The sequence below is a fragment of the Panthera leo genome, chromosome D4, assembly GCF_018350215.1.
Source record: "Panthera leo isolate Ple1 chromosome D4, P.leo_Ple1_pat1.1, whole genome shotgun sequence".
NCBI classification, from domain to species: domain Eukaryota; kingdom Metazoa; phylum Chordata; class Mammalia; order Carnivora; family Felidae; genus Panthera; species Panthera leo.
In genome coordinates, this window is record NC_056691.1 from 65,304,172 (window position 1) to 65,328,034 (window position 23,863).

The following is a 23,863-nucleotide window of genomic DNA, read 5'->3' on the forward strand; positions in this document are numbered from 1 at the left end:
GCCAAGCATGCTGACCTTTAGAACTCCAGGTTTTAATCCCCACTGGTTGCCACAACTCACAAAATTTGGTCCCTCTCTTTTGAAGCCAATTGCTACAGGGATTTGTATTCTATGTGCTCGTGCGTCTCTGTGACTGCAGCTCCCACCCCACCACAGTGGCCACAATCTGTTTCTCTCCCAAACTGTGTCTCTACACTTCCTGCCTTCTTTGATGTGGTCTCTTCTCTGCCTTTCCTTGTGGAGTTTCTTCTGCAGTTCAGGTCAATTTCTGGGGTATTTCAGGTGATTTGATTAGATTCAGGGGCCGAGGTGAGCCTAGGGTCTTCCTACTCTGCTTCCATCTTCCCCACAAATCTTGAAGGTAGGTTTTATATCATTTTGTCCTCAAAATTCTGTGTGGTAAATAGGATGGGGGTTTTTGTTGTTTTGTTTTTAAAATAGGAAAGTGTGGGTTTGGAATGACTTAATCCAGAGTTCTATTCCTAATTTAAGGATTGGGTTTTCTTTTGAATACCTACTGTGTCACAGCTACTTAATAATACTGAGAAATTATAAAGTGTCATAGCCCTCAAGGAGCTCACAGCTTAGTAATCAACAGTATTGCTTTCTTCTGTTCTTCTCATGTAGTCTGTTCCTGTTTTGTTTTTATTTTGTTTTTCTTGCATTTTGCCCTATTAGGATATTCTAGCCACTGGGAAATTTTTTTATTCAGTACATTTTTACTTTGCCCACTTCATCAGGAACCACTAACTTCGAATTTTTGTATGTCACTTCTCCTTTCAAAAGTAAAAGAAAAAATTAAATCTACCCTTGAGAATAAGATAATGATCATATTCTTCTTATGTTTGTCACATTGAATTTGCAGATCTATGTTGAGTGGTCGAGTAATAACAGACTGAATAGTACTTAGTACCAGGCAACATTGTAAGACTGTGCTGTCCAGTACAGTAGCCATACGTGGCTGTTTACATTTAAATAAGATAAATAAAAATAATAACCTCGATTGTACTAGTCACATTTCAAGGACCCAGTGACCATTAATAGTTAATGGGTAACTGGGCAATGCAGATAGAGGACATTTTTATCCTTTAATGAAGATCTATTCTCAGTGCTTTTTCATCCTTATAGCAACTATATGGGGAGTATATTACTGTCATCTCCAGTATGCAGTGAAATAACTTGCTGGTAAGTGGCAAAGCCCAGGATTTGAATTCAAGTAGTCTGTTTTTACAGTTTGTGCCTTTAACCAAACCAAGAGACTGAATAATGCCTGTTAAGATACTAAGTGACATAATTTCTTTCTAGGCCAAGAAAACAATAGCCAACAAAGAATACAATAAGAGGATTAGTATCTGCAATTGGAGGATAAAGAGAGATCAAATATTAAGTATCTAAAATAGGAGAAACTTTAGATTTCATTGATTTGGATGTTCTTGAAGTTCCTACTTAGGAATGGCAAATATGCAACTCTTTATCATATTAAATAACAAAGTGCTCATAATAGCATTGCTAATTGACTTTTGTATTCTCCCATCAAACCTAGAGTATTCTTGCCAATGTAACCTAGTATTGTCAGACATTCACAGTTGTTTGTAAAGTGAAACCAATTTAGCTGCTTCCTCTGCTATATCAAAGTTCAGGCCAGGTTATGATGTGGTAGTAAATAGCCCCCAAATCCCAATGGTTTACAAGTTCATTCAATAATTATGCTTCTTTACCTGTAGATCAGTTATTTCTGTTCAGTGTTATTCTCATTGTGGGACCCAGACTGAAGGAAAAATAGCCCTTACTTTGAACATGCTTTTCTCATGGGAGAGAGGAGACAAATGATGAATTATGTGCTGCCTTTTAAGCTTACTTTCAAAAAAGGCACATTTTTCATTTCATTGGCCAGAGCCAATCACGTGGCTAAGCTGATACTATCGGAGAGATTAGTGGCCCTGGGAGGGGTGGGCCTAGAAGGCAGGGGCAGTGATTATTTGAATGAATAATCCATCACATCTTCTTAGAAGCATTTCTTATCAAGTATGTATGTCCTGAGATTCCAATGATGCATTGAAATCTGTATCTTCATAAGCTCACTATAAAAGATTTGCTGTTGAATCTTTTCAAGTATAATTCTCAGAAATTTTTTTATTGTTTACTAAATATGTGGTAACTTAATGACTAAGGTCTGTTTCAATTTGCTTCAATCAGGTGCTCGATCCCAGGCAGCTTCTATTTTAACCAAGTTTCAAGAACTGAAAGGTGTTCAAGATGAGCTGAGAATTAAGGAGAATGAGCTACAGGCTCTAGATGAGGAATTAGCAGGTCTTAAAAACACAGCTGAAAAGTAAGACTTTGTTGAATTAAGTTGTATTTTTAAGTTTCTTTTTGGTCAAAGATTTGCATGGTAGAAGATGAAAGAATTTTAGCTAAAGAAATACAACTTCTGACTTTTATCAGTTAGCTTTTTCTGATAAGAATGTCATTGTTATAAGAAATTAGGGAAAGCTAATTAAAAGGAAGAAAATACATCAGCCAAATATTTTTCTTTCCCTGTTGAGATACACTGTTAACATTCTACTGGGATTGGTGGGGAAATCCATACTCTGGATGTTGATACCAGAGGGTACTGGAGTCTTTGATTTGAAATGATACACAATGTAGCATTGATCAGATACCAACATTAAGTTTAGTAGCATCGTGGCTATCCTATAGATTATTAAAGATCACTGAGCTGCCTACTGAGGCATGTAAGAAAGTCACTGTTAAAGTGTTTCCTTACTGTGTTTCTTTTGTAGGGGTATGGGTATGCATATGTATGTGTACCTTTCAATATTACTTCTGTTTGTGTATGATACAGGTACATTGTTGTTTTTTTTTTTTAAATTGGCGTCATGCTACCTCATGTATCTTTTCATCACTTAACGTCAGTGCCCAGTACTCTTGTAGGAGCTGGGAATACAGCAGCGAACCAAACAGATAAATCTCTTCCTTCTTCTTGCTTTCAAAGTTAAATTGGTAAAACATGTTAGGTAACACTGAGTTCTAAGAGGAAAAATGCCACAAACCTACAGTCTCCAAAGATGACAAATGGGAACTGAGTTAAAATTAAAATCAGACATTTTATTCAGAATTCACAATACTGAACAAAGGTTAAAAATCATATATAAATAAACTTCAAAATATATATGGTTTTGTAAATTTTAAACATTCATCTTCTGAAATTATCAAAACTTAGAATGTTGCCAAGACTTTTTTGGAATATTATATGTATAGAAGAGATGCTCATAATTAGTCAAAGTGGTCATTCCAACATAGATATTATATCAAAATGTCCACTCTCAAACATATACATACAAAGCCTGCTTTTACCTTCTTTAACATAAATTACCAAAAAGTGAATATCTGTGGAAACTTTGGCAAGGCAATGAGTTTGCAGTTGGCATTTGGCTTGGTGCTGTTACCTTTATTCAGTAGTATTGGATCATTTATTTTGCAGAGTTGTCTTGTGGACTGATAGTGGCATTGAGGTCAAGGAAAGGAAATAGATTTTTAAAAATATGAGAGTGGAAGTATCAACTAAAGCCATTCTTTCACAGACCATATCAGGAAAATAGCTTTTATCTTTTTTTTTTCAAGTTTCTATACTCCCCATTTTTAAATAAATTGAAAAATGGCTTTAAAATTACAGTTTTAATTGCTGTCCAGCATTGTCAGCCAAGAATACTCAAGGGAGTATTTATGTTTTATAAGTTGCTTCCTTTTTCCTCAGACCTCATGAATTTCTAGTGTCAAGCTGCCTTGTGAATTTATTACAACTTGATATTTCACTGCGGCTGAATTAGCTAAATACCTTCCAAAGAAAATATTAAGCAGCTAGAAATGGGCTAGATTACAGGGTTTGCAAGAAGAGCACAATGTAATGTTTAGTTCAGTACTAGGTCTTTTAAAACTATCAGTCTCATTACAGAATGTTGGGGGGAACTTTTTATTAGTATTTGAAAATAGGAATTGATAACCAGATTTTTGAAATTTTGTGTGATTGTTGCATATTAATGTATTCTTGTGGGAAGCTGTTGTGGAGTTTGGAGTTTTTCTTCTTGGTAAGGCTCAGTAGAAGAGACCATTTTTAAGGAAACCTATTTATTTAAAGGTTATATTTAGTGCTTTCTAAAATTAAGAATATTTCTGTAAATAGTTGTCAGCCTTGGCCGTTTAGAGTCGTTTACCTTCGGTGATCAAATCAGACTTGAATTTGATTCCTCAAAAACTGAGTCTTCAAAACTATTCTTGTAATAAGTGGCATCTTAACATTGTTTATATTGAGGGGCACCTGGGTGGCTCAGTCGGTTGAGCAACCAACTTCAGCTCAGGTCATGATCGCATGGTTTGTGAGTTCGAGCCCCACATCGGGCTCTGCTGACAGCTCAGAGTCTGGAGCCTGCTTCGGATTCAGTGTCTCCCTCTCTCTCTGCCCCTCCCCACTCATGCTCTGTCTTTCTCTGTCTCAGAAATAAATACACATAAAAAAAATTGTTTATATTGTATGTGAGTTTATTTTAGGTAAGAGCCTATTGTTTGAATGCATGTCTCAAATATCAGAAAAGTTGTGATCATTTATTGTAAACTTCTTTTTTTCTAAGGTATCGCCAACTAAAACAGCAGTGGGAGATGAAAACTGAGGAGGCAGATTTATTACAAACCAAGCTCCAGCAAAGCTCCTATCACAAGCAACAAGAAGAATTAGATGCCCTTAAAAAAACCATTGGTAAGATAAAAACATTCTGTGCGTCCTCTGTTTATACTGATAACCTTACTTTAGATATTTAGATCTCATCTTTATTATATATTTGTTTGAATTAGTTACCTTAAATATTTTAATTATTAGATACTATTATTATATTGCCAAGTTCTGCCCATTTGGAGCAGTATACATTTCACCAGTGGCATATGAAAGTTGTCAGTTCTCTAAATCCTTTCTTTTCTAGAAAGTCTTTAAAATATCTCCAATGTGATTGTTAGAAAGAGGTAGCACATTACTGTTTTCACCTGCAGATATTGCAGGGGAAGCCTAGAATCTATTTGATCTGTTCCTCAGACCTTTTGGTTTCTACTTCTGTGAATATTCTACTTCTTTCAACTATTTTTCCTATTGACTTGCTTATGGTTTGTTTCTATTCTCATACTTAAGAGTTATGATTTCTTATAGATTATCTGCATTATGAATATCTTTTGGTTTATGTGCTTGTCTTTTAATTTTGTTCATAGGATTTTTGTTAAACAGAAACTTTTAATGTTTAATTCAATTTATAGCTGCTTCTACAGAACCCTCATTTTAAGAACTTGTCTTACACTTTTAATTAGAATTTAATTGTATAGAGTAGTTTTAGTTTTTCTCATTCCATAGGACAATATCCACCTACCTATTACCCACTAATATTTTCTTTCCTTTTTATAAAATTTAAAAAATTTACCCATTTTGTTTACCCCCTACCTCTGGCAACCACCAATCTGTTCTCTGTACTAAGATTTTTTTAATTGGTTAAGATTCCACATGTAAGTGATATTATATGGTATTTATCTTTCTCTTTTTTCCATTTAGTATAATGGCTTTGAGTTCCATCCATGTTTTTGCAAATGGCAAGATCTCATTCTTTTTTTTATAGCTGAGTAATATTCCAGTATATATACACACACATTTTCTTTACCCATTATCCATGAGTAGATGCTTACCTAAGTTGTTTCCATATCTTGGCTATTGTAAATAATGCTGCAGTGAACATTGTGGTGTGTATATATTTTTGAGTTACTGTTTTGTTTTCTTCAAATACCCAGGAGTAGAACTTTTACATCATATCTATTTTTAATTTTTTGTGGAACCTCCATACTGTTTAACATAGTTGCTGCAGTAATTTGCATTCCTCCCAACAGTGCATGAGGGATTCCCTTTTCTCCACATCATCTCTGACACTTGTTATTTCTTGTTTTTTTTTTGATAATAGCCCTTCTAACGTGTATCTATCTTATTGTGATTTTGATTTGCATTTCCCTGATGCTTAGTGATGTTGAGCATCTTTTCATGTACTGGGTGACTATGTATCTTCTGTAGAAAAAGGTCTATTCAGATACTCTACCCGTTTTTTAATCAGACTGTTTGGCTTTTTCTTTTGAGTTGTAGGAGTTTCTTACATATTTTGGGTGTTAACCTCTCATCGATATGATTTGCAAATATTTTCTCCCATTAATTATGTTGTCTTTTCAATTTGTTGCTCTATAGAAACTTTTTAGTTTGATAATTGTCCTAGTTATTTTTGCTTTTGTTGTGTTTGCTTTTGGTGTGAAGTCCAAAAAAAATCACTGTTAAGACCAGTGTCAAGGAGTTTATCACTTATGTTTTCTTCTAGGAGTTTTATGGTTTCAGGACTTACATTCAGGTCTTTAACCTATTGAGTTAATTTTGATATGTAGTATAAGATAATGGTGCAGTTGCATTCTTTGGCATGTGGCTGTCCAGTTTTCTAAGCACCATTAATTGAAGAAACTGTTCCTTCTTCATTGTATGTTCTTGGCTCCTTTGACCATTGATGCATGGGTTTATGACAATTTATTTCTGGGCTCTGTTTTGTTCCATTGATTGGTGTGTCTTTTTTTTATAATTTTATTTTTTTTTAATTACATCCAAATTAGTTAGCATATAGTGCAACAATGATTTCAGGAGTAGATTCCTTAATGCCCCTACCCATCTAGCCCATCCCCTCTCCCACAACCCCTCCTGGTTTGTCTATTTTTAATGCCAATTCCATACTGTTTTGATTACTATAGCTTTGTGATATAATTTAAAATAAGGAGTGTGATGCCTCTGCCTTTGTTATTCTTAAGATGGCTTTGGCTATTCCATACAGATTTTAGGATTCGTTTGTTTCTGAAAAAATGCCATTAGAATTTTGATAGGGATTTTTAACAGATCTGTAGATTGCTTTGGATAGTATGGACATGTTAACAGTATTCTTCCAGTCCATGAGCACTGAATATCTTTCCATTTATTTGTGTCTTTTTCAGTTTGTTTTATCAATAAGTGCATTATAGCTTTATGTGTACAGTTCTTTCTACCTTCTTGGTTAAATTTATTCCTAGGTATTTTATTCTTTTTGATGTAATTATAAGTAGGATTATTTTCTTACTTTCTCTGATAGTTATTATTGTATAGAAATGCAACAGATTTTTTTACATTGATTTCATATCCTGCAACTTTACAGAATTTGTCTATTCTAACAGTTTTTTAGTGAAATCTTTAGGGTTTTCTATATATAATAGATCATCTAGAGAAAGTTTTACTCCTTTAGAATTTGGATGCCTTTCTCTTTTCTTTCTTTTTTTTTCTCTTATGAATTCACTCAAATGAATTCAATCAAAAATTCAGAGATTTTTGATTACTGATTCCGTCTCCTTGTTAATAATTGGTCTGTTCAGATTTTCTGTTTCTCATGATTGTCTTCGTAGGTTGTATATTTCTGGGAATTATTGTTTCTTCTAGGTTGTCCAATTTGTTGGCATATAATTGTTTATAATACTCTCTTGGGATCCTTTGTTTCTGTGGTAGCAGTTGTAGTGTCTCCCTCGTTTTTCTGATTTTACTTGATTCCTCTCTTGTTCTTAGGCTGGCATGAGGTGTATCAATTCTTTCTGAGAAGTAGCTTTCACTTTCATTAATCTTTTCTATTATCTTTTAGTCTCTTTCATTTTACTTTTGCTCTGATCTTTATTTCCTTCCTTCTACCAACCTTGAGCTTTGTTTTTTGCTTTGTAGTTCCTTTATGTGTCAGGTTTTTTGAGATTTTTCTCCTTCCTTGATGGAGGCAGCACTATAAACTTCACTCTTAGAACTGCATTTGCTGCATCCCATTAAGTTTTGGTATGTTGTATTTCCATGTTAATTTGTTTGAAGGTACTTTTTAAATTTTTTCTTTGATTTTTATTTGCAGTGATATTGTGCACTGAAAAGTAGCATAGGATATTATGTAGTTAATGGTCTCCAGGGTTGTATTTGTATCTGCATTCTAACACAGTGTATGGCAATTGTGACACTCATCTACTCATTTTATCTTGCTTTTTTTCCTGTACAAATTAGAGCTAAATAGGCAAAGAATACAATGTAAGTTTGTTTATGAAATTAAGCTTTTTGTCCACTAAGTAAAGGAGAAATACCATAGTTATACTCTTGATTCTGGCTTAGGAAGCATATTACAAGTATATTAAAAGGTGGTCTGTGATCTTTTTAGTAAGTTAAAGACAAAATTTGTTACTCAGTTTCATAGGCTGGGAAATAATTTCCTCATAGTCTTTAGGTAATTCAAGTGTGGTTCTTAGGCAGGGTTTATGTTTCAACGTAGCATTTCTGGAATAAGGTTGGAACAGTTTTTTTTAAATTTTAGCCTAAATTCTTTAGATCATATCTTCTATTAAAAGGTGAATTCATAAGGCACTCATAAACCATTGCCTATAACTGCTAATAGTTCAAGGACCTCATTTAGCTATATTTGCCTGCTTTATGATGCAGAGGAAAGTGAGGAGACTTTAAAAAACACCAAAGAAATTCAGAAAAAAGCAGAAGAAAAATATGAAGTATTGGAGAATAAAATGAAAAATGCAGAAGCTGAAAGAGAGAGAGAACTGAAGGATGCTCAGAAAAAACTGGATTTTGCCAAAACAAAAGCAGATGCTTCTAGCAAGAAAATGAAAGAAAAACAACAGGTAATACCTTTCTTGAAATGGAACCAATCTTTAACATCAGTATAGAGCTGAAGGTGGTAGAGCATCTTGGGTTAGCCTCACTCATCAGTGTTCATCACAAAATCTAAAAGCACAGTATGCTTCTTTAGGAAATAATTATGCGTCGTATGAGTCAAATTAAAACATTCCGTTCTGAAAACCCTGTAATGGAGTGTCATAATGGTAAGGATAGGTTGCATTGTCTTTCTAATTTTAGAGAAAGAGCAAAATTGCCTTTTGGTAAATGCTGCACTTAAGAGTAGACCAAAGCTTATGTCATGCGGTGGAGGTATGTCCTATCAGCTCCAAGTATTGACATTTCTGTTTGGTGATCATCTATGAATGGATCCTGTTAAAGATTGATACATGACAAAGCATGTTATATTTACAAAGTACCATTCAGTTGTAGACTGGTGATACCTGATTTTATCTTTTGATAGTGCCACAGATGGAATTTGAACCTAGCCTTGTCTGCCTCTAAAGGCTTTGTTCTACATCACTTTTCTATATGATTCTATTTAAATCTGCTTTTCTTCATATTCTGTCACTAAATAGCTGCACAAAGTATTTTCTAACAAACTAAAGGCTATAGAGGGAAAGAAGAAAATTGAGCAGCTGGGTTTTTTTGACATTTAAAAAAGGCTTTTCCTTTGCTAATTTATCTGTTACGTAGAATTCTAGATTGTTTTTCCCTGTAGGAATAACAAAATAAACAGTTTATGCCCAGTTCTTTGAACCTGTAAAAACTGTACATACATTTGTAATGTTTAACTAAAGGAAAATAAATTTCCTTTCTCCTCACTTCTTCTGGAGAAGCAGCTTACATGTGTTTTTGGTAGTTGAATAAGCTGTGGGTGTTACTTGCATGGGAATCTTAATAATTTTGTTGACATGTATCTATTTTTCAGTAGTTAATAGTCTGTTGAATGTCTGAATAACATTCTTTTAGGAAGTTGAAGCTATCACTCTGGAGCTGGAAGAGCTCAAGAGAGAGCATGCATCCTATAAACAACAGCTTGAAGCTGTAAATGAAGCTATCAAATCCTATGAAGGTCAGATTGAAGTAATGGCAGCTGAGGTGGCTAAAAATAAGGTACTTACCGTGCTGGAGAAATTACAAATGTTAATCCACTTATGAAATGTTGGCTTGAAGATGTTTGACTTTAGAAGTCTTGATCTCTTCATTCTTTACTTATTGAGAGAGAGAAAGAGCATGAGTGGGGGAGGGGCAGAGAGTGAGAATCTCAAGCAGAGTCCGATGTGGGGCTCAAACTCACAAACCCTGAGATCATGACCTGAGCCGAAATGAAGAGTCGGACGCTTAACCGACTGAACCACCCAGGTGCCCCTCTTCATTCTTGTCTTGATGAGAGGCAAAAATGATGATTCCTGATCCAGAAAGAGTCCTGAAATAATATTACTAATTGTTTTAATCTGGGTCTACTCAGAAGACGAAAACTACACAGTAATTTGAACAGGCAGAGTTTAAATAAAAAATTTAACTACAGTAGGAGTTTGGAATGATAACGGATGATCACTAAAGAATAAAGAGAATTCTAAATTATATAGGAACAGCCCTTACAGGGAATAGCCACTACCACCCTTAGGGCTGAGGGAGTGCACCCATGGAAGGAACAAATTGGAAAAGAGCCATAGCAACTATAGGCTGAAAACCAGATCTAGTTGAAGATGTAACTGTGGCCCCCTGGTTGTGAAGTTTGCTGGAGTGCCATGGGTAGTCATCCATAGGGAAGTGCCACGTGGGATGTAGGGGAAATTAGTCCATGTGAACATGTTGCAAAGCCCTGTTCCCCTCTCCCCATCTGCTGGATGTCAGGGAAGCCATGTAGGTTGCTGGCCCTTGCACATGACAAACTTGCCTTTGAGAAAAGCACACCAGAACTGGGAAGTAAAGCCTCTTCTTTCTACAGTTTCCTTACAGCATCCTTTACTGTTGAGGCTGACTATAGTTGCAGCTGGTTGGGGAGAAATGTTCTATCAGAAGCAGGGAAGTGAAGGATGGATTTAGGACTGAGGGTATTTCAAATGTTATGAAGACATTCTGTCACCTGCAAATTCATACTGTGGTATATCTTTATTAGAGATTGTCCCTAATGAATATTGGAAATTCTCTTGCCCCTTTCTTTGATTTTGTCTTTGAATTGCTTTGTTTCATATTGAGGTATAATTGATCTATATTAATTTCAAGTATACAACATAATGATTTGTTATTTGTATATGTTGCAAAAAGACCAACCCATAAATCTAGTTAATCCCTCACCACACAGTTACAAATATTTTTTGTGATGTGAACTTTTAAGATCTACTGTCTCAGCAACTTTTAAATATACAGTACCACTGACTACACTCATCATGTTTTTTAAGTTTTGTTTTGTTACTAATTGATACCGTTTGTAACTAACATTGATTTTTATGTTAACTGAATGTAATAGCTTTCAACAGGGTAGTTCCATTCAGTTTTCAGTGTGGTATTTTTGTCTTGTTTGTGTCCTCTACATGCTTTTATGTTTTCCTTTGATATGATTGTTGTAATTGTTGTGGCCTATGGTGTTTTTGGAAAGTAGGTCTTTCCTCTTGATTCTCTTCATGGATAAATTCAAGTTTTTTGTTTTTAACCCATTATTTATCAAATCAATAGAACAGTTTTTAACTACTTTTTTTGAAGTTAAGATCAAAATGCTTTTCAGCTGTGTGTTCTGTGTTACTGATTAAATTTTTTAATTTCTGTTCAGTTTTTATTTTGCCTCCAAAGTAAATTTTAGTTTTTAAAAATATTTTTAGCTCCCTTCTGATTTGTTGTCTTAATCTCATTTTTCCCGTGCATATTTTTGCTGTCTTTCATGGACATCATGTTGTAGAATTTTAAAAGTTAGATATGTTTTTAAAGATAATTGTGAAAATAAATAAGCTACTCCTTTCCTGATCTAAATAAAGTCTGAACATGTACATACTTCCATTTCTCTTTATGGAGAAGTATAAAATAGATCACTTGGTTGTTAAAGGTTGTTTTTTTGGGCTCTGCATTCTAAATTGTTTCCTTTGCAGATAAGAATATCAAAGGAAACTCCCAGGGAACTAAGAAAAGAAACTACCTACTAATTAGACAAACAAAACTAAAATTTCATTTCTGTTCAATCTTAAGTAACAGATTTCCTATCATTGTAAAAAAAAGGTTAAAACAGTGAAAATTGCATTGCAGTTTTTAACCTGTAGGCATGAGAGAATCTTCTTCATAAACACTTTTTTTTTTTTTTTAAAGATACAGTGTTAGTTAATAAACTTATATTTCCCTTTGGTTAATATCTTAAGCAGAGTATTTTTCAGTTTCTCTTCACAGGTTTCAAAAAGCTAAAATATCTTCAGGTTTTTATATGAATGTCATGTTTTATTTTCTTTCCTCAAAAGACCTCTGATGACACAGATTAAACATTATAGGGAAATTAAGGCACTTTGAGTACCCTAACCATAACATCAGGTATTCTTTGTTGCTCATCTTGTTTCCTAATGAGCATGCCTAAAAACATTCCTAAATTTTTCCTTGTGGTTTGCATCATGAAGATCCATTCTTCCTCAGAAACTTAAAGCAGGTTGTCCTACTTTGGTTTTCCCCCTACCTAAATATGGGTTGAACTAGGTTTTTTTGGTTTAGATATTTGTGTGAGTTCTTTCAAGATTTGGGTGAAGCAATGGGATTTGCAGGGCAGGTTGGTGATAGACTGAATTGCAGTTACAATTACCACTTCTGACATTGAGTAGCTCCAACCTTGGGAGGTAGGGGGATATTCAGAGTCAAAGCAAGAAAGTTTTTCTTTGTGCCACAAATCTATTTATTGAAAAAAGTTTCTTGTATTTTTCTGTTTTGACCCTTGTGCTAGAACCAAACATTATGACCTTCTGTTGCACCGATAAATATGGCTTATATCTACAAAGGGAAGAGCAGAAAACCTGGCCTACATCCTTCCCTTCCTGATAAATGACATGTGGGGATCTGGCATAGTATCTTCTTGTTAACTACCCAGAAATGCCACTTTACTGAGACCTCACAAGTCAGTTTCCTGTAGTTCACTGTATCCCCAGAAACTTTGTTGCTTCCAGCACGAACACTGTATCCCATCTTTTTTCTAGTGATAGAACAAGTTTTCTCCTGTATGCCAATTAATTAGTCATTTTAATGGGGATATACAATGTAGAGGGTTAGGTGACCATCTGCCTGTAATCACATTGCCATCTTGCCCAGACGCTTTTTAGATGATCTTTTAATAAACTAAAAATATGCCCACATTACTTTGCTATATATCATCTTCTATTTGTTCCAGGAGTCCGTAAATAAAGCTCAAGAAGAGGTGACCAAGCAAAAAGAAGTGATAACAGCCCAAGACAATGTAATTAAAGCTAAATATGCTGAAGTTGCAACACACAAGGAACAAAACAATGATTCTCAGCTTAAAATTAAGGAACTGGACCACAACATCAGCAAACATAAACGGGAAGCTGAAGATGCTGCTGCAAAGGCACGTTTGTGTTGCTTATTTCTACTCATAATCAGATTTTTGCTTCTGAGTTGTTGAGATATTCTGGTAAAGTGCTCAATGGAGAATTCAGTATAAATGGCAGAAATGTGGTATAACAGAATTTTGAGGCTTACTGCTATTTTAATGGCTTCTCAGCAATGCTTATTTTTACCACCTGGCATAAATCTTTCTAAATTTCAAGTATTTATTCCTATGTATAAGATGTTTCAGTGGTCTCCCATAGAACTAGCCATTTTTTAATCCCCAGATATTCAGATTAATATATTAGTTGTGATTATATATTTTGTTGCCTGTGAGTTTTCAATTTATTTTGAAATAAGGTAAACGATATATATTTACAGGCAACTTCCAAAACCTGGACTTAATTGGCTTCCAGATGTCCTTAAGAGGATCAGTATAGTCAATTTTGCAGCCTCATCTGAAATCTGATGTTGTGCTAGCAGCCGTCTTTTTTGAAGTTATCTCAGTTTTTTGTTCACTCCTGAAAGTTTCTTTCTGGGGCACCTGGGTGACTCAGTCGGTTAAGCGTCTGACTCTTGGTTTCCTCTCAGGTCATGATCTCACAGTTCATGAGTTCGAGCCCCACATCGGGCTCTCTGCTGACAATGGGGAGTCTGCTTAGGATTCTCTTTCACCACCTCTCTCTATCCCTCCCATCCCCCTCAAAAATAAATAAGTAAACATTAAAGAGAATACATGCTTTTGCAGAAATTCGCTGCTTGGTTAAGAGGCTGCACTCATGAAATCTTAGTAATTTGCCCATCATGTTTTCTTACGAGTGTGTAACCGTTTGATGCCTTTTAAATCTTGTTTAGCATCTTAAAAGTATGAGATTTAACTTCAAAAAAGTCAGAACATACAAAATAGTCACCCCACCCTCTGAAAGAGCCCTGTGTGCCTGTTCAGGCTCACACTTAAAGAAAATATTTTTTCATAGCCACATCATTAATTTCCTAATATTTTTTTGTATTGATTTTCCATTAGCCTGGTAGCCTAGTATTAGTGGATTCACTGAAATGTTACCAATGTTAATATTACTGTTAATAGGTTTTTGGTAATTGAAAGTGCTAGTAGTGGTGATTGCTAGGGGATTTTATTTACGGTTAAGGTGAAAAGGAGAGTTAAAAGTGGAACTGCTAAAAAGTCCAGGATTCTTTGAAGTCTATAGTTGGTCAAATATTAATTACATACCAACTAGTATCAGATAGTAGTAGGCCAGGCACTAATGATAAGGATGAGCAACATGTACCCAGAATGCTTTCATTGAGCCTATGGATCAGCAGGGAAGGTAGATTGGAAATGATCATCTTTGGAGCCTGGAGGTGAGACTGTTCCCCTGGAATTAATGAGGATAAACAGACTGACAAGGATTAGACTCTATCAGTCAGAACCAACCTTGAACGATTTTAGTAGAAGAAAGTCTTCTTTAAGCACTATAATCTAAAATTTTTTTTTAACTCTTTTTACCATATAAAGAAATACATTACTGTGCCTTGTCAAAAGAGGGTGACGAGGCAATGGAGTCAAAGTTTAGAGCAGCTTTTTATTTACCTAGTATATTTAGAATTATAATTAGTCAGGGGCGCCTGGGTGGCTCAGTTGGTTGAGCTTCCGACTTTGGCTCAGGTCATGATCTCACAGTCTGTGAGTTCGAGCCCCACGTCAGGCTCTGTGCTGACAGCTCAGAGCCTGGAGCCTGCTTCAGATTCTGTGTCTCCCTCTCTCTGACCCTCCCCCGTTCATGCTCTGTCTCTGTCTCAAAAATAAAATAAAACATTAAAAATTAAAAGAATTATAATCAGTCGGAATTAGGCTTCCACAAGTTTACCAAATCTATGACTTCAGTATTCTTAGGAGAATTTTAATTTTCACAAATTATTTTTGAAGCAATAGATTGAGTTTGGTAAAATCTGAAGGAGGCTTATATTTATTCTAATGGAAATGATTTACATGTATAAATTTCTCTGAGCTAGCTTTTCTTTTAATGCTTAAGTAATCTTTTTCCTATACAATTTTTTTTAACCTATTCTCTAGGTAAAAATATTCATACTTAATAGTAAACCTATACTAACAGTGAACCTCATTTTTGCAGATGAGTCATTGTGGGGTTTTCTCCTAAATACTTAAAATTTGTAAACATTTAAGAAACTAGTTTTTGGTTTTGTTTTTTAATTTTTTTTTTTTTTAATGTTTATTTTTGAGACAGAGAGCATGAACAGGGGAGGGGCAGAGAGAGAGGGAGACACAGAATCTGAAACAGGCTCCAGGCTCCATGCTGTCAGCACAGAGCCTGACGTGGGGCTCCAATTCACAGACCGTGAGATCATGACCTGAGCCGAAGTCGGATGCTTAACTGACCGAGCCACCCAGGTGCCCCAGAAACTAGTTTTTAAATGTCGGTTTGTAAACAATGATAGATTCCTCCATTATCCTCCGTGGCTAGGTCTCCAAAATGTTGAAGGACTATGACTGGATTAATGCAGAGAAACACCTCTTTGGGCAACCTAATAGTGCCTATGATTTCAAAACCAACAACCCAAAAGAAGCTGGTCAGAGACTTCAGAAGTTGCAAGAAATGAAGGAGAAACTAGGAAGAAATGTCAACATGAGAGCTATGAATGTACTGACAGAAGCTGAAGAGCGGGTAAGTCCTTTTCCTTGGACTCTCTGGCCTCCTTAGGGCATGAGCAGCACTAATAGCTCTCTGTGACCCTTGTGGCAATTACTAGAGTCAATCTTTGGCTTGATGCTCTTGATACTGGATTTGTTTTCTTGTTCTCCCTTTTCAGTTCTCTCTTATTTGTTTTTGCATCAAATATTTATATAGTCCATTGTCCCTTGAAAAGCTTTTCTCCTGGCTTTGCCCAGAATACCATCTATCCTTTTCTTATTCTTGGTGTAAATAAAAACATTTTTTCATGATTACTCCTCCCATTTCTATAATTTCTTTCAGTTGCCTTGAAAAGGCCTTGAAAAATAAGGCTACTCTGCTGTCTGCCTCCTTACCAGTCATTCCATAAATATGGTGTTCCTTTTGACTCTAGGGTATACTAGAACCATTACATAAGTAATGACTAAAATTGTTATATGCATAACCACTCCTTTCCTAATCTGTAAATCCAGCATCATCTTCTGTTTTAATGTTCACTTACGCAATGTTGTCATCTCCCCAACCCTGACAGAACTTTGAATCCGCTGTGTCACTAGAAAAATCCACAGGGAAAAGCAATCCATATTCTCAACAGCTCCATAGGAGATAGCAGTCTAATTTTATATAATGCCCTATACTTTATTTTTTCTAAGATTCTGTTTGAATTTGTATCAGAGAGTTATGAGAACTCTCTAAAAGTGGCAATACTTATGAGCTCCATTACTTCTAAAAAGTTTTACTGTACTGGGTTTTTTTAAATTGTTATTGACATTACTATCTATAAAGAACCTGTATTATGTTAGATACCAAACAGGCTAATAATGCCCGTGTTGTGATCTCTCTATAAATGTTCCCGCTGGTTTTTATTTCTCCATTAAAGCTTTGCAATATATGTTTTGTGGAAGAAAATCTTTGGTCTGAATTTGAACTGTGTATCGTGAAACTTGTTCACTTGTTTGGTTTTATTAGATAATAATAATTGGGTCTTTTTTTGTTTGTTTGTTTTAAAGAATTCACCAACTCGCTTTCTTACCCAAAGGGAAGGCTCTATTGTTGATAAGCAAGATGGCCTTTTTTTTTTTTTTAATGTTTATTTATTTGAGAGAGTGAGAGCGCATGGGGGAGGGGCAGAGAGCAGGAGACAGAATTGTAAGCAGGCTCCTCACTGTCAGCGCAGAGCCTGATATGGGGCTTGAACTCACAAACTGTGAGATCATGACCTGAGCTGAAATCAAGAGTTCGACGCTTAATCGTCTGAGCCACCCAGGTGACCCTTGTTTTGTTTTGTTGTATTTTGTGTCTGTACACATAAGAAATTGAATTATGCAAGGAATAAGAGAAAAATGTAGAGGAAGTTTTAGGAGCTTTGCTATAAAGGAGGGAGACAGCGAGGAAGCTAACAGGACTGGTTACAATTTAAGGGAGAATTTGAAGACTACTTGAAATGTGAGGCTTTGAGGAGAAATGAGTTAAGATTTTCATAAAGTTCTGTTGCTACTTATGGTGTAATAATTCTCCCTTTGCAGCCTCCTTTAAATTTTTTTCCCAGAGTTTCTACATTAACCAGGAAAAGCCCATTCTGAAGATGTGATGTTTGAGCTGAAACTTGAAGCACCAATTCTGTCGTATACAGAAAAAGAGCATTCAGGGAAGAGAGAACAATGCAAGGGCTATAAGGCTATATAATGAGCTTCTTATGTTCAAGGAACTGAAAAAAGACCACATGGCTGGCCCCTGGGGAGGATTGGGATGTCAAAAAGTCAGAGATAAATAAGGGCCCAATTATGTAGGACTTGGACATCATGGTGAAGAACTGAAACTTTGTGTTACTGCTAAGACTGACCTCAAGAAGAAAGCATGCAAGGCTACTTTTGAGTTTACATACATTTTCCTTTTTGCCTTGACTGCTAGAAGGATATGAGAATATCAGTATCAAAGTACCCCAGGAGCTTGTCCTATAAATTCTTAATTATGGCAGCTAAATTTTACATATAGGCGATATATTTACCTTTCTCATAACTTGGTTCACATTATGACTCTTAATGAAGTGTATCTTTCTGGTAAACAGAAGTGTATATATTCTACATACAAACTAAACCTCTATTCCTGACTGAATTCTAGAATAGAAAATTTTACATTTTTTCAATTAAGCATGCTTTTTATCTTACCAGTATAATGACTTGATGAAGAAGAAGAGAATTGTAGAAAATGATAAATCCAAAATCCTTGCAACTATAGAAGACCTTGACCAGAAGAAAAACCAAGCCCTAAATATTGCGTGGCAAAAGGTATTTGAACCCAAAATATTATCATTTATTCTTTGTGAGGCAAAGATGAAGAATACTGTCAATAGATTTATACTCTAAGATGAATTTGAAATGGCTGATTTGTGTTTGAATGAGGCACACGCCTTAATTAAAACCTCCTGACTTTTAAATGCATTTTGTACTTTTGGACTTGAGTACTACTGATAATGCAAAGCTAAGTTTGTGTCTCTACATCATAGTCTCACAGTCTACTTCTCTGGTCCTTAAGTTATATTAAATTTCTGACCTTCTAGTTTTCTTTATTTTTCATTCTTACCTTGTTTCCAGGTCTGTGTTACCTTTAAGGGAGATGCTATTTGTCTGAAACCTTGGAGTCTGTCCAATATGTGCCATACCCCACTCCCTCTGCTTGAAGCTGGAAGCAAGCTCGGTTTTGCACTGGGAAAGCTCTGATTGTTGGAAACTTCCCAATGATCCGTTCTGTTCTAACTTCCTTGGTTTTTCTTACCCAGACTCAACAGAGCTCAAATATTTGTTATCAGGACATTTTTCTAACAAGATTGGCATATTCCTTACCACTTACAAGTTATTCATGGCATTTCAGAAATCATTAACAATTGTGTAGATTTCTGGCAGAGCATTTTGTACATGTTATTAGTTAACACATATGAAGCAGATACTCTGTTTTCTCTTAAAACAATTCCATAACTGATAGTTAACCATCCATATTTTATAGATGAAGAAATCAAAGCTTAGAAAGGTTAAATCGATCCTTAACAAGATACTAGCCAACCAGATCCAACAATACATTAAAAGAATTATCCACCATGACCAAGTGGGATTTATACCTGGGATGCAGGACTGGTTCAATATCCACAAAACAATCAGAATGATACATCACATCAATTAAAGAAAGGACAAGAACCACATGATCCTCTCAATAGATGCAGAAAAAACATTCGTCAAAACACAGTATCCTTTCTTGATAAAAACCCTCAAGAAAGTAGGGATAGAAGGATCATATCTCAAGATCATGAAAGTCGTATATGAAAGACCCACCCCACCCCATCCTCAATGGGGAAAAACTGAGAGCTTTACCCCTAAGGTCAGGCACATGACAGGGATGTCGTCCACTCTTGCCACTGTTATCCAACCTAGTATTGGAAGTCCTTGCCTCAACAATCAGATAACAAAGAAATAAAAGGCATCCATATCGGTGAGGAGGAAGTCTAACTTTCACTCTTTGATACTCTATATGGAAACATGATACTCTATATGGAAAACCCAAAAGATTCCACAAAAAACTGCTATAACTGATCCATGAGTTCAGCAAAGTCGCACAATATAAAGTCAGCGCAAAGAAATCGGTATAGGTTGCATTCCTGTACACCAGTAATGAAGCAACAGAAAGAGAAGTCAAGGAATCGATCTCATTTACAGTTGCACAAAAAACCATAAACTACTGAGGAAAAAAACGTAACCAAAGAGGTGAAAAATCTGTGCACTGGAAACTATAGAAAGCCTATGAAAGATATTGAAGAAGATACAAAAAAATGGAAAAAGATTCCATGCCCATGGATTGGAAGAACAAATACTGTTAAAATGTTGGTATTACCCAAATCAGTACATATTCAATACAATCCCTATCAAAACAGCACCAACATTCTTCACAGAGCTAGAACAAACAATCCTAAAATTTGTATGGAACCAGAAAAGAGCCTGAATAGCCAAAGCAATCTTGAAAAAGAAAACCAAAGCAGGAGGCATCACAGTCCCGGACTTCAAGCTGTATTACAAAGCTGTAATCATCAAGATGGTATAGTACTGGCACAAAAACAAGACACTCAGTTTAATAGAACATAATAACCCAGACAGAAATGGACCCTCAAATGTATGGCCAACTAATCTTTGACAAAGCAGGAGAGAATGTCCAATGGAATAAAGACCGTCTCTTCAGCAAGTGGTGGTGGGAAAATTGGACAGCGACATGCAGAAGAATGAACCTGGACCATTTTATTACAGCATACACACAACTAAACTCAAAATGGATGAAAGACCTAAATGTAAAACAGGAAACCATCAAAGCCCTAGGGGAGAAAGCAGGCAAAAACCTATTTGACCTCAGCCGCAGCAACTGCTTAGTCAACACATCTCCGGAGATAAGGGAAACAAAAAGAAAACTGAGACCTCATCAAAATAAAAAGCTTCTGCACAGCAAAGGAAACAGTCAGTAAAACTAAAGGGCAACCAACAATGGGGGTGCTCCTGGGCAGCTCAGTCGGTTAAGCTTCAGATTTTGACTCAAGTCATGATCTCACAGTTTGTGAGTTCCAACTCTGTGTCGGGCTCTGTGCTAACAGCTCAGAGCCTGGAGCCTGCTTTGGATTCTGTGTCTCCCTCTCTCTCTCTGCCCCTCCCCAGCTGTGCTTTCTCTCTCTTTCTTTCTCTCTCTGAGTAAACAGTAAAAAATAAGAAAATAAAAGGCAACCAACACTGGGGCGCCTGGGGGGCTCAGTCGGTCAAGCGTCCAACTTCAGCTCAGGTCATGATTTCACAGTTTGTGAGTTCCAGCCCCGCATTGGGCTCTGTGCTGACCGCTCAGCGCCTGGAGGCTGCTTCGGATTCTGTGTCTCTTTCTTTCTCTGCCTCTCCCCCACTTGTGCTCTGTCTCTCAAAAATAAATAAATGTAAAAAAAAAAAAAAAATTTTTTTTTCCAGAAAAGGCACCAGCAGAATGGGAGAAGATATTTGCAAATGACATATCAGATAAAGGGTTAGTATCCAAAATCTACAAGGAATTTATCAAACTCCACACCTGAAAAATAATCCAGTGAAGAAATGGGCAAAAGGCATGAATAGACACTTCTCCACAGAAGACATCCAGATGGCCAACTGACACGTGAAAAAATGCTTAATATCACTCATCATCAGGGAAATACAAATTAAAACCACAATGAGATATACCACCTCACACCTGTCAGAATGGCTAAAATTAGCAACTCACGCAACAACAGATGTTGGAGAAGATGCAGAGAAAGAGGATCTCTTGCACTGCTGGTGGGAATGCAAACTGGTACAGCCACTCCGGAAAACAGTATGGAGTTTCCTCAGAAAATTAAAAATAGAACTACCCTACAACCCAGCAATTGCACTACTAGGCATTTATCCAGGGGATACAGGTGTGCTGTTTCAAAGAGACACCTGCACCCCATGTTTATAGCAGCACTATCAACAATAGCCCAAGTATGGAAAGAGCCCCAGTGTCCATGAATGGATCAAGAAGATGTGGTATACACACACACACACACACACACACACACACACACACACACACTGGATATTACTTGACAATCAGAAAGAATGAAATCTTGCCATTTGCGACTACGTGGATAGAACTGGAGGGTATTATGCTAAGTGAAATTAGAGAAAGACAAATATATGACTTGTGAGGAATTTAAGATACAAAACAGATTAACATAAGGGAAGCAAAAATGATATAAAAACAGGGAGGGAGACAAACCATAAGAAACTCTTAAATATAGAGAACAAACAGGGTTGCTGGAGGAGTTGGGGGTGGGGGAATGGGCTAAATGGGTAAGGGGCATTAAGGAAGACACTTGTTGGGATGAGCACTGGGTGTTATACATAGGGGGTGAATCACTGGAATCTACTCTTGATATCATTGTACTATATGCTAATTTGGATGTAAATTTAAAAATGAATAGGTAGGTAGGTAGGAAGGCAGATGGATGAGTGGGTAGATAATGCATACATACATAGATGATCTAGCCTAAGATCAGATAGCCAGAGGTGGAAAAACTGGGATTCTCTTTTCCTAAATTAAGACCAGTTAAAATTGTCTTTAGTTGCCAACTCCTGTCACCCTTGTTGCTCTAAATTTGGGGCAGTAAGCAAAGAGGTTTAGAATTGTTTTTCACTGGATTCTCATTCAACAAAATCCCAAGTACGTTTGTTTTGTTTTAGGACAACTTTGGCAAATTTCACAGTTCTTTACTTTTATTTCTGCTTCCCTAGTTGCATATGTTTGTCTCCTTTAGGATAATTCCCTATCCACTTATGTGGAAGTTTTCCTGTATCCATCCTAGCAAAAGACTCTCATTCAGAAGATTCCAAACATAGTTACTATGCTGTTTGGTACTTTAACAGTCCCATGCCTCTGGGATTTAATTGGGCACCTTGCCTCTTTTTTGCTTTTTAATTCTGTAATTATTCTGAATTCTGAAAACTTCATTTTTAGTAATGGTAGTACAATTATCCCTTTCAGTCACCTGGTTTTTAGTACCCTAGGACTTATTGTCAGTGTTCCATCTCCCTGTGGTGTTTGTCTCTTTTTAAATGGATGCATAAAGTTGGCCCCATTACTCTTGTATAAGTGTGGATATAACACTAGGTCTGAGAGGTTTTGTCTCTTGTTTTCCACGTGATTCCTGGATTAATGCAAGTACAAATTTATCCTTTAAATTGATGTTCCCCCAATTTCCAGAGTTGTCTCAAAGCAGGTAAATTTATTGAGTACTTATTATATGTCAGGGACTATTCTCATAGTAATTTTCTCACTTAATCCTCATAATAACCTATTGAGGTAATAGTGTTATCAGTATTATATACTTCCTTCTGGCTTCTAGCATACTCAATTCACAGAGCCAGAGTATTTTCAGCACTGGCTGTGTCTTTTATTTTTCTATTTCCTTCTTAACCATATTAGATTTCCAGAATTTGATTGCATTTCACCTTTCATCTATCTGTGAATATAATGCATTTTCTATCTTGAATAGGGCTATATTTTGCCTATAAATAAGTTTCTCTTTTCTTCTTTGGAGGAGTTTTCACTTGGGTTCAGGGTTGAGTAGCATTCCACTATTTTAATCCTCTCTTTAGTGTCTTTCTCCTGCCTGGCCAAAAAATTAAAAGCAAAAGAACCAAAACTGTTTATGAATACTCTGCTATCTTCATCATTCTCAAAAAAAGACAGCGGTCCTCTCCCATTGTGGTGAACCTCACTTAGCTGTAGAAATGTATCCCAGATAAAACTAAAACCTGTTTCCTCTGTGTAGGGTACTGCCCAGCATGTATTCTGTTGCTCTTAAAACTGTATTCCTTGATAAATCTGTATTCAGTAGCACTGATTGTTGGTATGTAGAGGTCCTTATTACTACAAATATTCATGAGCTGTTTATTTGCACTTGAATTTAGAGATTTCTCTAGAGAACATGACTGTCAGATCCTCATGGTTGTGCATGTGTATGTATACACTCTCAGATTTCCTGAACTAAGGTTATTAGTCACGTATTTGAAGACAGGTGGCCAAATTCTCAAATCAAGTGCGTATGCACAAAAATTACCCAGTTTCAAACTAAAATATTGACCCTAAGTCTCTCTGTAATCTACTGGGGCTTGATGGGATAAGCCAAACAGCTTCTTTAGTCTTTTTCTGTTGGGGTCCAATCCTTTTCCTGTCTTTTGACAACTTCTTTGGCTGAGACACAGCCTATAGAAAAGGACCAGTCAACACCTTGAACAGATCTGGTTGTTTGATTTCATGACTCTTTTTTTCCTGGACTTTACCCTCATCTTGGGCTTTTTAAGGTTAGCTGATAACCACTGGCCTATCAAAGCAG

The 23,863-nt window shown here is 36.1% G+C and overlaps 1 protein-coding gene across 2 annotated transcripts in view; it reads left to right on the forward strand.

Moving 5' to 3' along the window:
* SMC2 (structural maintenance of chromosomes 2) overlaps positions 1-23,863 on the forward strand; it is a 66,426-nt gene that overhangs the window by 33,957 nt on the left and 8,606 nt on the right. For both annotated transcript variants that reach the window (XM_042912676.1, XM_042912675.1), the window contains exons 16-22: positions 2,197-2,332; positions 4,629-4,753; positions 8,543-8,736; positions 9,704-9,847; positions 13,092-13,286; positions 15,751-15,951; positions 18,129-18,245. In XM_042912676.1, the coding sequence (XP_042768610.1) occupies positions 2,197-2,332; positions 4,629-4,753; positions 8,543-8,736; positions 9,704-9,847; positions 13,092-13,286; positions 15,751-15,951; positions 18,129-18,245 (1,112 nt within the window). The remainder of the gene's footprint in view (positions 1-2,196; positions 2,333-4,628; positions 4,754-8,542; positions 8,737-9,703; positions 9,848-13,091; positions 13,287-15,750; positions 15,952-18,128; positions 18,246-23,863) is intronic.